Genomic DNA, 18347 nt, shown 5'->3' with positions numbered 1-18347 from the left:
GAATTAGAATACATCTTTATAAATAAAGCATTTAATTATAGAAATCTGTCATCTATAGTCTATAGATCTAGTGCAGCATTTACACACAGAAAATGAACATTTGTAAAAATGTTACTAAATCGTTAGCAGTTTAACTTGTACAGTTACAGTTAATAACTTTAGCCCTCTTTCGTCAACACACACATACACACACACAGACACACACACACGCATACACACACGCATACACACACATACAAACACACACACGCATACACACACACACACGCATACACACGCATACACACACACACACGCATACATACACACACACGCATTCACGCACGCATACACACACGCATAAATACACACACACAAACACACACACACAAATACACACACAAGCAAAAATTTAAATTTCAGCACAGTCTTTGATATCAACATCAGCCGTTCTGGAACAAGACTCCGCCCATTGATCCCTAATTTGCATATTTCATGCACAAGCAAGGTGTGCATTCACGACACTGAATATATGTCGTAACAAATCCAGTTGCAGATATTATGAAAATAACAGTGTATTTTGAGTGCATTTTAATATTAAACATATTTTAAAGGTAAAGTTGGATATTACGTCAAATCAAAAAGTCTCTAAAAGTATACACAACAACAGCGTGTGGTGTTAGGGGAAAAGTGTACTGCTATACTGCAGAACCTTGACAAAGATTACAAACAAATTATTGAAGGAGAACACCAGTTTTATCCATTTCTAGTCATGTTTAATGTTATAGAACATCCAATTTATTGTCCATGTCCTGTTATTGTGTCGCATAGCAGATATCAACCCTCACTTTTCAGTAACAAAAAAAAACAAAAAAAAAAAAACAAGACTAAAATGACTTTCCTGTGGCTGGTTTTAATTACCCTTTTACACAAAAAAAAACAAAAAAAAAAAAAAATCACTTCCCGAGACTTCAAGCCTTAGTTGAACTTTAATAAGCACGCTTCATTATGGCCTTAGCAAAAGGCTTCTAAAACGTTTAATATTCAGCTTATTATACAACCTGCTTTTAATTACATTTGTTTTAACCACAAATCATGTTTTGTTCAAATGTTATGCTCAGATTTCAGAGCTTTCTGACCTGACGCAAGAGGAAAAGTTGAACAAAAGCAAAAGCAAAAGAAAAAGCAATTTTACTGATGAATAAAGACCAAACAGATTACTGTTTAGTCTATTAGACTTTCACAGCGATCAGAATAAGGCAACGATAGATAGAGTTCTTTAAAATCTGTGAGGCTTCTTATAAAGAGGAATTTGTCTGTATAAAAATAGACCCAAACAGACTTGAATTTCTAGGCAGCATGTTGGTAAATAAAGAAAGAGAACGAGCTTATTTCTTTTTTTATAAATAAACCAAACCAAAGCAGGTCAGTATTTAGTCCACCATGATGGTAAACCTGCGTACATTCAGACTGCAGCATGAAGCTTTGTTTCTTTTCTGTGTAAAGCAGAACCCTGTCCGTTACGTGACGGCAGTCTATTTCTGCTCTTTGGGCTTCTCCTCTTGTTCCTTCGCCTCCGCCCCGTCTTGCACTTTGTAGTCTTGCAGAATGGCGTGTGCCGTTTCTTTCCCCGTCTTTTTCACCATGGCCTTGATGCCCAGGTTGTCGACGTTGAAGGCGGTGATGCCCATGTTCATGGCGGAGTGGACGGCGTGGTCTGTGGCCTGCCCTGCTTCTGCCCCATACCTTCACCACATAATCCACATTAATTAAAAAGTAAAGGGGTGGGATTTATTTATTTATTTATTTATAGATTAAAAAGAGCAGAAATAGATGTGAGCATCTGAAGCTGAGTTAAAAGCATGCAGTTTAAAGCATCTCGTATACGTGCAGTGGTTCATTCGTTCGTTCATTCGTCTCTACAGAAATCCAGTGAAATCACAAGCACACTATTACAATCGAGATTGATCGATCGGTAGATTTTTTTTCTGTCTGGTGTATTGTAATTACAGCTGGTCTGGAATTCTGTCCGTTCCTCTGTATGCTTGTGTATGTGACCAGTAAAAATGTTTTAATATTAAATATGGTTAAAAAAAAATAAAAAAAAAGATAATTAGGCAGTTTATATGTACATCGATGAGCCTAATATTGGGAGAAATCTGTAACGGATCAATTTTAGGCAGAAATATTTAGATTTAGTCAACAATCTGTGAACAGAAAATACTGAATTAGAAATTGTAATGAATGTTTGAGGGAAAAATAAAAATAAAAAGGGTTTCATTCATTAACTGAGGAATCGGTTAATCGTTGCGTTAAGCTCGAAGGATTCGTGCCCCGTCACCATGACGATTAGTAGGAGCTCCAGATATCAATCAGAACACCATCAGCCTTAGTAGTGCCTCAGAGTGTTAATAACTGGCGAGCGTTATACGGTAAGAGCTACTTTTTCTCATTCGGGGAATCAGATATGTTCTCAAGACCCCTGAATCTGTAAACACATAGAGGGGAGAGATGTACATGTAGGTGGTTTGAATCAAAATCTAAACACGAGTCTGTGTTTAATGTAAGCGATTTAATGGCGGTGTTAAAACGCTTGAGTCGATTAGGATGATGAGATCGTATTGTCTGTGTGTGTGATACTGTCTTTAGCAAAATCGTTCTGATGTGCAATCTAGACTGAAAATCAGAACTTCCTGAATGCTCTCTTACTCACTTGTGCTTGACGGTGGTGACGGTCTCGGTCGCGACGCTCTTTGCGATGTTCTTAGCTGCGGTTTCCAGGCCTGTCCACATCGTGGCAAATCCTGAACATCAGACCAGAAAAACAAATATAAAGAGAACGTAAGCTTGGATATCCGTCTCCCTTTACATTTACACAGTTTAATGACTTCCAGGTGAAAGTGCTCTTTGTATTTTTTTTACTTTGGGATTTTGACTCTTTTTAATTGTACTGTATTTATATACAAGTATTTTTATTACTCCAAAGTAGGAAAATTAACCAAAATATCTGAATATGACACACATTCTTTCTTTCTTTCAGTTGAAGCTGACTGTAAGCCATCGCTGTCATGAGCTGCCGAAGGCCTCTCACTTTCACTTTACGTGAAAACAAACAGAGGGTTCTATCAAAATATTTAGTGTCCTGTGAGAGTGAAATAAAATAAACGTAGACGTATTTAACGCTACCTTGAACTCCGCTTGCAGCTACGACCATGGCGCCGTCGATGTTGGATCGTCCGTCCTTGTCTTTCTTCATAGACTCTGGGATCAGCTTAGCGCCGTGTTTCTTGACATGAGGCGCCAGCTCTCTGCCCACGTGGCCAGCAATGCTGCACAACCCGTCCACTGCAACAGCCAACAGCAAGAGGGTTTAGAAGCAGTCGAAACAGAAGACTACACTTTCTAACCAAACGTCCGGAGAGGGGGTCGGATTCTGTTGACGGATGTTTTACCCAGAAACTGGCTAACTTTCACGGCTCCTCCTGTGGCCTGCTTGGCTACGTGAAGGCTTTTGGAGACCGTAGGGCTGACTTGGGTCGGCGTGTCATCGGGTGTGATGTGTTCCCTCAGTTTGGATGCTCCTTTTTGGATGGCCTTCCCTGTGTACTCGGCTCCCTTCGATAATCCCCAGCTCAGCCAGGAAGCTCCTGCAACAATCACACACATTGATATTTAATCACAGGTGTATAGGAACAACTTTAAAGATATGGTCTGACTAACTGACTCCATTTGGGGCAAGTGGAGAAACAATTTGTAGTCAACCATTTCATATCTAGTTTACTGCTAACAAGTGAACACGAGACCCTGCATTAATCCCAGGTACAGGAAGGTTTCACACTTGTAATTTAGATGCGGGATTAGTGATGATACCCTGCTCTGACTCGGGATAAGCACGGCTTTGTGCAGGGTTCACTCCACATCACGGTGCCAAACGTGTTCAGTGTGAAACTGTGCTGTGTTCAAATGTTACGGCTCGATGCCTAGCAACAGAAACCGATCAGAACCCGAACTCGCATCACCTGCAGTCACCGGAAACCTGGGTGTTGTGTAACCAGTAGTTACAGAAAACTAAACAAAAAAGCTTTCTTTCTTTTTTAAGAAGTCATTACATGCACATCTAGAACAAAGGTACTAGAACCAATTAAGATGAAATAGAATTGGGTGTTGTTTGGACATAACTGCATGTCCTCGGGTCTCACCTGTAAGAATCCCATGAGCCACTTTCTCGCTCCACTCTGGCAGTTCATTCTCCTCCTCAGCAGAGGGCGCCACCTCAGGCACAGCTGGCTCTATGGGCACCTTCTGAGGCAGGTTAATGGTGTCTGCTGCTTCTTCGGACGGCTTGGAAACACACCAGGGTGAGAAGCAGTTAAAACATGACATTGTGCAGGTTACAGCACCACGCTAACGTGCTCACTAAAAGCAAATGATGCAGGGAAATTCTGCTTGGGAATGTGAATCTGTGAACTTTTGTCACTGTCGTCAAACAGCTGCTTTGTGCTTATCTGATGGCGGTGCTTTGTGCAGTCAGTCAGCAGACGGAGCACCTCACACAACGCGCTGTTATGTCCAAAACAAAGCGAGGGCTTGTACTTGCTCCCACCTTTAAGATGGACAGTGTTGCTCGGTGCCGAGCCCTGATGAATACGAGCATGTGTGAATGTTTACAAAGTGTGATCTCCAAAGAAATGTGTGACATCAGGTAGGAAACAATGACATCATTATACCACACACACGTTTTGGAATGTCCGTCTCTGAGCTGATTAATAATAACAAATGAGTCACTGATGAACTATCTTCTTATTTTAAGGTCAGACAGATGACGTGAGTAAAAAAAAAAAACAAAAAAAAAAACAACCCAGTGTTTATGCCAAGGTATGAAAGGATTAAAGACAGCAAGGTTGGTTTGAATTTTCTGCCTGTGTTTGTTGTCATAATGCCTAGCAGGGAGGAGTTTAAAGCAGCGCTAACTCTACACATCTCCGCCTTTAAGCTCGAGCTAAAATATTCGTCTGATTCTATCTACCACAAGCCAAGGAAAGTTTTCATCAAGTATTGCGAGTACACAATGAAGTGTCAAGTGCCTTGAAGTGTTTAACCGGAGTGGAACGCTTGGAAATACTGGAGTGTGACGTCGCACACTTGATGACATCACAAAAATGCGGGCGAGCGTGTACGTTAAGTGCACGACGTACGAAACGATAACTGTTATCACGCTGAAATATAGGTTATTTTCCTGCATTGTACACAACACCGAGTCATACTTTTTATCCATTTAGAGTAACGTTCAACATTTTTGGAACTTCCGTGAAGCACGTAACACATTTTTCCCCTTCACCAGCCTGCTTGGTTTAATTCTCTTGAAGTGAATGAGCCAAAAGAATGCAGTTTGTCATGTTCCAGAGAAACTCAAAACCGCGTAAACTCCGCTTTCCTGAAGGCGGGACATCTTTCAGTCGTTGACACTATAAATCTTCTTTGCAGAAAGCTTCACCATATCGTATATCATTATATCGTTTCTAAAGAAGAAGCTTTCATACCGTCAAGGGTGCTGTTATTCAGCAAACTACACAACAGCATCTGACTGATCAGACTCCAGAGAACAGCCTGAGCTAGCAAAACCACTAACTGTCTTTGAAGCTCTTACTAAAACTGTTCAGTTTCTTAAAAATGAATAACGTGCCATTAAACTTCTGCCAGTTTACACAGAAACATGCTAATCATTTCAAGCTGCAACACAAACGAGCTAGCTAGCATTGAAGAAAATAAAGCTTTCTAGTTAACGATATAAAACAACTCCAAACTGGTTAGCAATTGATGATAAAACACTCTCTATATAAACAGCCATCTCGATGAGAGAGTAGAAGGGAGTCGAGTAGTCGCTCGGTTTGCGAACGACTGAGCGAGTTTGGTTTGCGTTTTAATTCAGTTACACAGAGCTTGTGTTGTGACTAGGGTTGCAAAATTCCGGGAAATTTCAAGGCTGGAAACTTTCCAATTGGAATTAATGGGAATATATGGGAATTAACTGGGAATTTAAAAAAAAAAAATGCATAGTTGCCTATAACAAGGAACTTAAATGTAGTTAAACAAAATCTTGCAGCATAATTCTGTTTAAAACAACAAGATTTAATGCAATTTAAATTGACTTGTACCCTGCGTTCCTCGGTCACTTGCACACAGCACACTGCTTACTGGAGGGCCATTGAGGCCAAACCCTCTGCAGGTACTTGCAGTCTTCCATAACATGCACAGTAACACTTTATTTTAGGGTCATTTAACTAGTTGCTTATTAGCGTGAATATTAATAGAATATTGGCTATTTATTAGTACTTATTAAGCACATATTAATGCCTTATTCTGCATTACCTTATTCTACATTCTTAATTGTACCCAATACCTAAACTTAATAACTACCTTACTAACTCTTAATAAGCAGTAAATTAGGAGTGTTACCACATGTACAGATAATTCCGAAAAAATACAGAAGATACAGGGAAAAACCTCTATAAAATAATGTTGATTACAATTAAGTTTATTATGTTTATTACAAGCATAATAATGTTTATTATGCTTTTGTGTTACTCAATGAAAAAATCAATTAAAGTTCTGCTTACAATTAAATCAGTCATGACATCATTTTTAAAATTTGCATTACCGTGCATGCACGTCTGCTTATGACCAAACAAAATGTTTATTTATGTTTCTATATGATATAGTTTATATAAATTTCCCTATATTTCCAAATAATTCCCATAAATTCCTGTAAATTTCCATAAATTCCCATAAAGTCCTGTAAATTTCCATAAATTCCAGTAAAGTTTCCAAATTGGAATATTTCCAAAATTCCCTAGATTAAGTTCCCGTGGAAAGTTTCCGGAAATTTACTGGAAATTTACCACCCATTTGCAACCCTAGTTGTGATGCACTGAAATACGCTGTTCAGCTCAAACACACTAGAGCTGTTTGGATGAATTCCTGAAATGTAGGTTTTGCAGAAACTACAAAGGCACTTGACAATCAACAATATTCCAACCTTCAACCTGGTACCTGGTTAAATATATCTCTTAATCTCTCGAATGCGCCTGAAATCTGTGGAAACAGGAATGGATGTGATGTTGAAGCAAACAGGAGCATTAGGATTGTGCTGGTAAAATCAACCGAATCAACAAAATATTCAAAAAAATATTTAAAATCTATATGAAGGACAGTGTGGAAGAAGTAACTTCATAGTATCCCGGCTTCGTTTGGTGGAAAACTATTTGAACTGGTGAAATCACCAGCGCGTGATTCTTCTTTTAAACTCCTAGCAGTAAAAACACGTCTTGGATTGTAATGACTTGATTATGACATGATTATGAATAATTCAAAGCTCTAAATATCGTGCACTTCTGGGTTCAATTCTGTATAAACCTCTAATAGTCTAAAGATTTTGGTATTTATCATTTATCATTTTGGTATTATCATTCATCAACAAATAACTAGCAAAGATGACGAAAAACAAAATCGGGTCTATCACTAGAACTTACTTTATAGGTAAATTCTACAGATTTGGGTGGCAAAATTGTGAAATTCAGTAGCTCTAAATAATAAGTGAAAGTCAAAAAAAGAAGGAAAAAAAAATAAAAAAAAAGTCACCATAAAACCCTGGCATAGTTATTAGTATTATTTGTTTATTGTTTTTTTAAACGTTCATTAAGCAACAGTAAGAAAATCTTCCAGTAGTGTGACACAACATAATAAAACGTAGCTCCTCCAAATACGCCACATTCCCGGTATCTCGGTTACTACTGGCTCATTAGACGGAGGCTCGAGAACTCAAATCAAAGTTCGAAGTGAAACAATCTGATATTGTAGCTAGCACATCTAAGCTCATTGTTTTTCCACCAGGCACGTTTGGTTCTTTATTATTTGGACCTGAGAAAGTAGAAAACTTGAAAATTAGTACGTTGGATAACATTAGCAAGGTGGATAAACTTGTGTGTAGAGCAAGCAGCTGTAAATTGCAAACAATCAATCGATCTGACCACCAGCTAAGAGACAGGGTATTCAAGTAGAACCTCACCTGGACTCTTAGGTCCGTCAGCTGGGACAGGACATTCTGGAAGAGGTTCCGATCTGAAAGGGGCAGTTCGGAGGACAGCACCACGCCCACGTAGTACCCCGGAGATGGAGCCATCAGATCAGGGAACATGTAGACTCCTGTGTTACACAGCAGCACTGGAGAGTCAGTGGCCATGAGGGGGTAAAGCCAGTCACACACCTGAAAGCAGCACAAAAACACCTCGAGTGAGGGGACTGAAATAGTTAATGTGTAAAGCTGCAAAACGAAGCATCCATTCACGACGGACGACACAATTTGTTTGGTGAAACATTCTACAATGTCTAAGAAATGAGTTCAGAGGTACTTTAATTTAAGCTGTATTTAAGAGTGAAAAGAAGGATTTTTCAAATCATGGTACAAATTGAACTGCAGATTTTAAAATGGCAGATTAAGAAGAAAAAAAAATGTAAGTATTGTAGTATTGTGGGTATTAGCCTATAAGGATAATATGTCATGATACTGGGATCAATTTGGATTATAATTAAATGATATTAAATAAATTATAATCTATTTTCATTTAGAAATTTAGAAAAATGTGAAATCACTCTGTGGAATTCCCCTCTGATCTGAGACATGAAGCAGGAAAACAAAGTTAAAAAAAAAAAGCCCATCAATCACATGACTTTACAGGATGAAACTACAGGATGTTGCATTAGCGCTTGCACTCTGACCACTTTATCCCAGTCAAGGTCAAAGTGAAAAGTGGAAAACCACCTGGAGGGGCAAGGAATATCACTTTCATGGACAAGGAATACCACCTGGTATAATCCCTGGATAAACAGGGACTACTACCTGCATGGGCAATGAATATCACCTGGAATACCACCTGGATAGACAGGGACTACTACCTGCATGGGCAAGGAATATCATCTGGAATACCACCTGGATAGACAGGGACTACTACCTGCATGGGCAAGGAATATCATCTGGAATACCACCTGGATAAACAGGGAATACCACCTGCATGGGCAATGAATATCACCTGGAATACCACCTGGATAGACAGGGAATACTACAGTACCTGCATGGGCAACGAATATCACCTGGAATACCACCTGGATAAACAGGGACTACTACCTGCATGGGCAATGAATATCACCTGGAATACCACCTGGATAAACAGGGACTACTACCTGCATGGGCAATGAATATCATCTGGAATACCACCTGGATAAACAGGGAATACTACCTGCATGGGCAAGGAATATCACCTGGAATACCACCTGGATAAACAGGGAATACTACCTGCATGGGCAAGGAATATCACCTGGAATACCACCTGGATAAACAGGGAATACTACCTGCATGGGCAATGAATATCACCTGGAATACCACCTGGATAAACAGGGAATACTACCTGCATGGGCAAGGAATATCACCTGGAATACCACCTGGATAAACAGGGACTACTACCTGCATGGGCAATGAATATCATCTGGAATACCACCTGGATAAACAGGGAATACTACCTGCATGGGCAAGGAATATCACCTGGAATACCACCTGGATAAACAGGGAATACTACCTGCATGGGCAACGAAGATCATCTGGAATACCACCTGGATAAACAGGGAATACCACCTGCATGGGCATGGAATACCATGTAAGGTCATGCAACCTAAGAACCCAGAGCAATCCCAGACAGATACGCCGTACTACACATATACAGTACACTACAGATCTATCCTTAACTCTAACCAGAGTAACCAAACAAAACAAAAAGTAAATTAGTGAGAAAACACACAAATAAGTACGTAAATACTTTCATGACTAAATTATGTAAATAAAGTAAATAAATAAACAAAATATAAAAAAATTATAATACCTGGCTAAATAAACAGTTAAATAAACAAACAAGTACACAAATAAAGTTTTAATAAATAAATACATTTGGGATAAATAAGCTGTTCACTACGATTTTGGGAAATTTGAAGTAACAATATCTACAAGATAAAAGTTAGTAAATAAATAAAACATAATTAAAAAATAAATAAAGCCAAAAAAAAAAAGAAAAATTCAAACTAAAAACCAAAACGTATTTTCCAGCTCGTCCGATAACTTTAAACACGGCACCATCATGGTTGAATAAGTTACAGCATTTTTTTTAATGTTATCAGATTATTTTGTACTTGTAAACACATCATTAAACAAATCAGCTGAACCTGAGCCTGGTACCTCTCAAGGTTTCTACCTCATATCATCTCAGGGAGTTTTTCCTTGCCACCGTCGCCTCCGGCTTGCTCATTAGGGATAGGGAAAGATATACTGTATAGTATTTTAAATTTTAAATTAATATTTTTAAATTCATTTCAAACTTTAATTGTACGTCTTAATTTATTTAATTTATTCTAATTTTTTTTAATTATTATTATTTTATATATTTATTTCTTTTTCTTTCTCTCTACTGTTGCTATACTTCTTTAAAAGCTGCTTTGAGACAATGGGAATTGTTAAAAATAAATTAAATAATATACAAATATATTGCATTTGAATTTACTTTTTTTCTTCCATGTTGAGATTTCTAATACCATTTACAGATTAAACTTATCCACGCAGATGGCCGTCGTCTTTATCTCTTCTGACAAGGCCTCACAACCTTTCCCCAACATTGATGTCATTCCAGAACTTCCTGGCAGATAATGAGATGTGATCACACACTTGTGGACAGGGGCAGGACTGATTAACTAAGCCTGCAATATCACTTGAAAGTGGGGGAAAGGGTGCAGTCTAAATAACTGCAATCTAAATAAATTGCTTTAGCTCATGACTCATTCAGTTATCATTATCATCAACATGATAACAACATATAAGGACATGTCTCAATATCTAACCAAAATGCCTACACAACCTTTTGTGACGCATTTGTCCTGTCAGGCTCCTCTCCCTGAGTTAACCGGACGCCAGACTGGGAGATCTGAAGGTCTTCAGAATGACTTCTTGTTTTTTTGAGGTGATTGAGTCCTTTGAGTTGATGGAGTCTGGTGTGTTTTGGGTCGTTGTCTTGCTGCATGATAAAGCTACTTCTACTTTTATTTGGATGCGTTTTTGTCAGCTCGTGGTTTAAGACATCACTGCCAGGTCGATGGCCATTTTGGGGAATCACTTCCGAGGCAGCCGCCATTTTATGTTTAAGAATTCCACAGACACAATGTTTTTAACCAGATGATCTTTTCAGTTTGCGCTCCTGACTAGTCATCCCACCTTAATTCCTGTTCCTGTTCCTGTTCTGCCAGGTCTGACTCTGCCTGTTCATGGCTCCTCACTCTGCGTACCTGTCGAGAGCCCTGCTTGGTTTGACTCTGCCTGTTCCCCTGTTGTTGATTCTGCCGTCTCCACCTCCCTGCCTGCCTAGTATTACCCTGCCTGTTATCTGCAGTCATCTCTCCTGCTCCAGAAGCCCTGCCTGCTTCTGGAACTTTCTCACTAATCTTGACCGATGATTAGTGAAAAAGTTCCAGAAGCAGGCCTGCTTGAGCCGTGATACTACCACCACCATGTTTGTTTGCTTGTATGCTTTGGATCACGAGCAGATCTTTTCTTCCTCCACACTTTCCAGGACTTTGCTAAAGGCTTGGTCTTGGTGCCAGAATTTTTGTGGCTCATTCCTGTTTGTCTTTGTGAATTCTAATCTTGTTTGCATCTTGTTGTATGGCTTCTATATTTCTTCTCACAAAGAAGACCTTCTTTCTTTTTCAGGACACTCCAAATTGTTGTAGTGGTGATGTTCAGTTTTGTATCATGGCCCTGATTGATTTCCCTTCTTTTCTCAGCTTCATAATGGCTTGCTTCTTACAGACAGCTCTCTCGTCTTCATATTGGTTTATACTTGTTAACAACAAAAGCAGTCTTCACAGGCAAAACCCAGGACTCAATCCAAGAATAGACGACATTCAGCCCTTTTAATTTTTTAAACAATGCTGGATATAGTGTATAATGATACACGATTTTGAGACACACACTTGTTCTTTAAATTTAAAATGACACACTTGACACAATCTGACATAAATACCATCTGATCTTGTATAAGGCTTTTGCCTTTGCCAAGAGAGTCCATCTTCTGCACCCATTTCTTTTTCTTTAACTTTTAACTTACGTTTTATAATGTTGTTTAGATTTAATAAATTGTGGCCTAAAGTCGTGGCCTAAAGGTTAGAGAGTTTCACTCCTAACCCTAAGGTTGTGGGTTCGAGTCTCGGGCCGGCAATACCACGACTGAGGTGCCCTTGAGCAAGTCACCGAACCCCCCCAACTGCTCCCCGGGCGCCGCAGCATGAACGGCTGCCCGCTGCTCCGGGTGTGTGTTCACGGTGTGTGTGTGTTCACTGCTGTGTGTGTGCACTTTGGATGGGTTAAATGCAGAGAACAAATTCTGAGTATGGGTCACCGTACTTAGCAGTATGTCACGTCACGTCACTGTAATATCTCAAAAATCAGAAGTCACATCCTGGTTCACAGACACCAGACTTTGTAGCTTTTAAAAGATGTTTAGCTTGTTCAGGTTAGCTAGCTAGTGAGTGTGTCAATCATTATGCTAGGATTCAATAGCTTACCTGTAGGAAGGCTGGTGGCCTGGTGGGCGTGATCTCTGAGTAGTCATTGGTGAACTTCACGATGCGCAGGTATCCTGGGTAAGAGGGTGCGCTCACTTGTCCATCAGAGGTGACAAAGAAAATCTGGACACCGTTGGGCAGGAAAAACAGCTCCTCTCCGTCTTCCCCCAGGATCTGTGGAGAAGCACTGGAGCTGGACGTGTGGCTGTAGAACTCGTCCCCTACTAAAGACAGCTCTCCTGCAGCTGTTCCATATGAAATACTGACGTGTCCATCGGCAGCTTGCGGTGAGTACGCGGGAGGATGTTCGCTTCCTGAGGACTGCCCACTGGGGAACAGAACCTTGGGTGGCTGAGGTCTTGTAGGGAGTGTAGGGTAGAGGTTCGAAGAAGATGCTTCGTTCCCTGGTCTGCAGGGTACTGGAGTAGGAGCTGAGGAAGCTGTGCTGTTCTCCAGCACTACTAATCGAGACATGATGTTGTTCAGAGTCTCCTGCATCTTCTGCTGCATCTGCCTTGCCGAATCCCACTGAGCGCCGAAGCACTCGTCTCCCTGCGTGGGCACGCTGAGAGCACGGAGGAGGTGCCGATGTCCTTGGCGATAAAGCTCCAGAGCCTGTGCCGCGTGTCCCGCCTCATCCTCAGAAAGAGCTTTGTTAATGCACTCGAACGCTCGCTCATAGCCATCCTTGATCACATGCAGTCTGGCTTTGTCGAAGGGATCCTGCTTTGATTTCTCCATGCCCTGTGTATATAAAAAAAAAAGGAACTGAAACACTCAAACTTTAGAATTATGGTTATGGATTAAAATTCCTATGCTATCATGGTATTATCTAATTGATCATTTACCAACAAAGAAATTAAGGAAAATTTCTGAAACGATCAAATCCCGTGTCTTTCTTATAAAGGCATATGTGTGAAGGAGTTCTCCATAAAACTCCTACATTGTCAGTGTTGATCGGATCGCTGTTATGAGCTGAAAGGGAACATGAGGACACGATGAAACAATAAAATATCACTATTGCATCAGTGCACAGTCTTCTGGTCAACGCTGCCATGTTGTTCTTTCTATTTCATAACCAGTATGTGAGAAAGTTACATGCTAAAGTAGAAGTGTCACATATTTAGTAGTAGCAATGTAGCCATGTCCTCTACACTGAGTAACAGGGGTTGTTGCTGAAGTAAACAATCACAAATCTGAGAATATAAATGACCTTTAATGTTCTGTATTGAGCCAAATCCAAGATACTGGACATCTCTGGCTTTGTTAGACGTTACGAGTCTGTTTCACTCTCCTCCAGTGCAGACTTCAAACTTCAGAATTAATCATATTATGGTATTATGGGTGCCAATAATTTTGAAAACAGCGTTTTACCTAGAAAAAGAATAAATATTACTTTTATATTAGAATTGTATCCGCATATGCTTAAGTTAAACTGCATTTTATTACATACGTCGCTTCTTTTCGTGCCAATATTCCTGGACTTTACTTTAAACAATCTAATACATTTGCACGCTATGAGGAAGCATTTTCCACTCGTATTTCGGCAGAATCCCGCCTCCAGCGATGTTATTGGCTAAACCCACTCACTATCTGCGCTGTGATTGGTTAATACCACGCCGAGCTAACTAAGAACACGGAAGTTGCCGGAAAACGGTTGGGTAAAAAAAAAAAGTCAATGTTTACAGTAGGTATTTTCGAGGTAATATTCCTAAAAAAGAATTATAGCTAACACATTTACGAACATTTTTTTTTTTTGTGAAACGAGAGTCATTAGATTTGTAAGATCAAGTAAAAAAGGATATGCAATGTTAATTCCAAAATAGAGACCTAAATGCTAATGCAATGTGATTAATTATTATCATTATTATTATTAAGTTTTGAACAGAAATTAATCGTGTAATAAGTTAAAGTGAGTTGAAATGAAGTTATTAGCACGATAATCCTACTAACTAACCCTTATCTAACTATTACATTACTCCTTATTTACAAATGCGTCATATATCGTATATATAAAGAGAGTTAATGTGGATAACCTACCAAAAAACGAGCTGCTGTACAGAAGTGAAACTTGGTAACTAAATAAATATCCGTTTATTTTAGCCCCTCTGAGCGTTTAACAGTTTATGAGTCCAGACTCAGGCGTTACTGCCTTTTACATCATCGTCCTACACACATTCACTAAGCTACAAACCATCTAGTAATGGCTTGTCGAATGTATATGATTTGGAGATCGTACAGTCTGAGCGCATCCGCTTAACTTCCGCATAGAATGTTCGGGATTGGCTGTTGGGCTCATGGTGTGACCAATCAGAAAGCAGCAACAGAAAGATAAATAAAAAATAAATAAATAAACAAACAAATAAATTAATTAAATAAATAAATAAATAAATAAATACATAAATAATAATAATGAAAATATTCCACTATGTGGAGCAAATAATTTTTTTTACACCCACCTTACTGTTTGTCCTTAAGTCATTATTAAAGTATCAAAGAGACCTGAATAATTTCATTAAAGTGTTTTGTTGTTTAATTGTTTTAACAGATTTATTTTTTTTATTTATTTATTTTTTGTTTATTACAGAATGGAACAGTTAGTTAAAGACAGAGTATTAAGAATTAAGAATTACTTAAATACTTTGCAACACCGTCCTAACTGTTTTTTATCGTCTATTAGCTGAGGCCATGAATCCTGACCCTGGACCTTACCCTGAGCTTTACCTTTTCTAAGCCAGGCTGTTATTAGGACATTCTCTTGTGTAATTAGTTTAGAATCAGAGGTTAGTGAAGGAGCGTGGTGTATGGTTTCCAAAGAATATGATACTATCACACGGTACTAATGAGGGTGATATTTCATTATACAGAAATGTGCAGTGTGTTACTGTCCCTGAATAATGAATGGTTACAGTCATAAAACCAAAAGTGTGGAGTTTATTTATTTATTTACTTTCAACTTAACAAGATTATTTCTGCTGGTTATTAGTGTAGTTAATGAATCTAGCCATGGGGGTCACAGTCCAGTGACTTCTGTGCCGGTCCCAAGCCCGGATAAATAGAGAGGGTTGCGTCAGGAAGGGCATCCGGCATAAAACATTGCCAAATCTAAACATGCGAATTGTCAGTAAGAATTTCATACCGGATCGGTCGAGGCCCGGGTTAACAACGACCGCCATCGGCGCCGTTGACCTACAGGGCGGTGGAAATTGGGCTACTGTTGGTCGAAGAAATAGAGGAGGGAGGAGAGTGCACAGACAGAGAGAGAAGAGGAAAGGTAAGAGTGTAGGACTGAGAATAGGGACTCTGAATGTTGGTACTATGACAGGGAAAGGTAGAGAGCTGGCTGATATGATGGAGAGAAGGAAGGTGGATATACTGTGTGTACAGGAGACCAAGTGGAAGGGTAGCAAGGCTCGTAGTATAGGAGCAGGATTCAAGCTGTTTTATTATGGTGTGGATAGTAAGAGAAATGGGGTAGGTGTGGTCCTGAAGGAGGAGTTTGTGAGGAATGTTCTGGAGGTGAAGAGAGTGTCAGACAGGGTGATGAGTCTGAAGTTAGAGATTGAAGGGGTGATGTTGAATGTTGTTAGTGGTTATGCCCCGCAGGTAGGTTGTGAGTTAGAGGAGAAAGAGAGATTCTGGTGTGAATTCGATGAGGTGATTGAGAGTATTCCCAAGGGTGAGAGAGTGGTGATAGGAGCGGATTTTAATGGACATGTTGGTGAGGGGAACACAGGTGATGAGGGCAAGTTTGGAGTTAAGGAAAGGAACCTTGAAGGACAGATGGTAGTAGACTTTGCTAAGAGGATGGACATGGCTGTGGTTAACACTTATTTTCAGAAGAGGGAGGAACATAGAGTGACTTACAAGAGTGGAGGTAGGAGAACACAGGTAGACTACATCCTTTGTAGAAGAGGCAATCTGAAAGAGATTAGTGACTGTAAAGTGGTAGTGGGAGAGAGTGTAGCCAGACAGCATAGGATGGTGGTGTGTAGGATGACTCTGATGGTCTGTAAGAGGAAGAGGTCAAAGATAGAGAAGAAAACTAAGTGGTGGAAGCTGAGAAAGGAGGAATGTTGTGAGGAATTTAGACAGAAGTTGAGGCAGGCTCTGGGTGGTCAGGTAGTGCTGCCGGATGACTGGGAAACTACAGCAGAAGTGATCAGGGAGACAGGGAGAAAGGTGCTGGGTGTGTCATCTGGAAGGAGGAAAGGAGATAAGGAGACTTGGTGGTGGAATGAGGAAGTTCAGGATAGTATCCAGAGGAAGAGATTAGCCAAGAAGAAGTGGGATATGGACAGGACTGAAGAGAATAGACAGGAATACAAGGAGTTACAGCGCAGAGTGAAGAGGGAGGTGTCTAAGGCCAAGCAGAAGGCATATGACGAGTTGTACACTAGGTTAGACACTAGAGAAGGAGAGAAGGACTTGTACAGGTTAGCTAGACAGAGGGATCGAGATGGGAAGGATGTGCAGCAAGTTAGAATTATTAAGGATAGAGATGGAAGGGTGCTCACAAGTGAGGAGAGTGTACAGAGGAGATGGAAGGAATACTTTGAGGAGCTGATGAATGAGGAAAATCAGAGGGAAAAAAGAGTAGAAGGGGTGAACTCTGTGGAACAGGAAGTAGATAAGATTAGAAAGGATGAAGTCAGGAAGGCTTTGAAGAGGATGAAAAGTGGAAAGGCAGTTGGTCCTGACGACATCCCGGTAGAGGTCTGGAAGTGTCTAGGAGAGGCAGCAGTGGAATCTTTAACTAGTTTGTTCAACAGGGTTTTAGAAAGTGAGAGGATGCCTGAGGAATGGAGAAGGAGTGTGTTAGTGCCAATCTTTAAGAATAAGGGTGACGTGCAGAGTTGCAGCAACTATAGGGGGATAAAGTTGATGAACCATACAATGAAGTTGTGGGAAAGAGTAGTGGAAGCTAGGTTAAGGAAGGTGGTGAAAATTTGTGAGCAGCAGTATGGCTTCATGCCCAGAAAGAGCACAACAGATGCAATTTTTGCTCTGAGAATGTTGATGGAGAAGTATAGGGATGGTCAGAGGGAGTTGCACTGTGTGTTTGTAGACTTAGAGAAAGCGTATGACAGGGTGCCAAGAGAAGAGCTGTGGTACTGTATGAGGAAGTCAGGAGTAGCAGAGAAGTATGTCAGAGTGGTGCAGGACATGTATGAGAGGAGCAGGACAGTGGTGAGGTGTGCTGTAGGTCAGACAGAGGAGTTCACAGTGGAGGTGGGACTGCATCAGGGATCGGCTCTGAGCCCCTTCCTGTTTGCTATAGTGATGGACCAGTTGTCAGAGGAGGTCAGACAGGAGTCTCCTTGGACGATGATGTTTGCAGATGACATTGTGATCTGTAGTGAGAGCAGGGAGCAGGTGGAGGAAAACCTGGAGAGGTGGAGGTTTGCACTGGAGAGAAGAGGAATGAAAGTCAGTCGTAGTAAGACTGAGTACATGTGTGTGAATGAACGGGAGGGAAGTGGAACAGTAAGGTTACAGGGTGAAGAGGTGAAGAAGGTACAGGAGTTTAAGTACTTGGGGTCAACAGTCCAGAGTAATGGAGAGAGTGGGAAAGAAGTAAAGAAGCGAGTGCAGGCAGGTTGGAGTGGGTGGAGAAAGGTGTCAGGAGTTCTGTGTGATAGGAAAGTGTCAGCAAGAATCAAGGGGAAGGTGTACAGGACAGTGGTGAGACCGGCCATGCTGTATAGTTTAGA

The 18347-nt window shown here is 40.3% G+C and overlaps 1 protein-coding gene across 2 annotated transcripts; it reads right to left on the bottom strand.

Annotated features, from left to right (window-relative positions):
- Window positions 1-949: 949 nt before the first annotated feature.
- On the bottom strand, window positions 950-14820 carry spartb (spartin b). 2 transcript variants are annotated; one of them, XM_060887948.1, is made up of 9 exons: window positions 14674-14820; window positions 12634-13377; window positions 8045-8242; window positions 4179-4320; window positions 3432-3626; window positions 3166-3324; window positions 2693-2783; window positions 2423-2467; window positions 950-1725 (listed from the first exon to the last, which is right to left on the bottom strand). In XM_060887948.1, exons 2-9 carry the CDS (start codon window positions 13372-13374, stop codon window positions 1515-1517), a joined length of 1782 nt encoding a protein of 593 aa, XP_060743931.1. In that variant the 5' UTR covers window positions 13375-13377; window positions 14674-14820; the 3' UTR covers window positions 950-1514. The 2 variants fall into 2 exon arrangements, with proteins under 2 accessions (XP_060743931.1, XP_060743932.1); XM_060887949.1 differs by lacking the exon at window positions 2423-2467.
- Between the last annotated feature and the right edge of the window lie 3527 nt (window positions 14821-18347).

This window comes from Tachysurus vachellii, chromosome 15 (genome assembly GCF_030014155.1).
Source record: "Tachysurus vachellii isolate PV-2020 chromosome 15, HZAU_Pvac_v1, whole genome shotgun sequence".
Classification (NCBI taxonomy): Eukaryota; Metazoa; Chordata; class Actinopteri; order Siluriformes; family Bagridae; genus Tachysurus; species Tachysurus vachellii.
The sequence above is the reverse complement of the archived record's forward strand: the minus strand, read 5'-3'. Positions and strand labels throughout refer to the sequence as shown.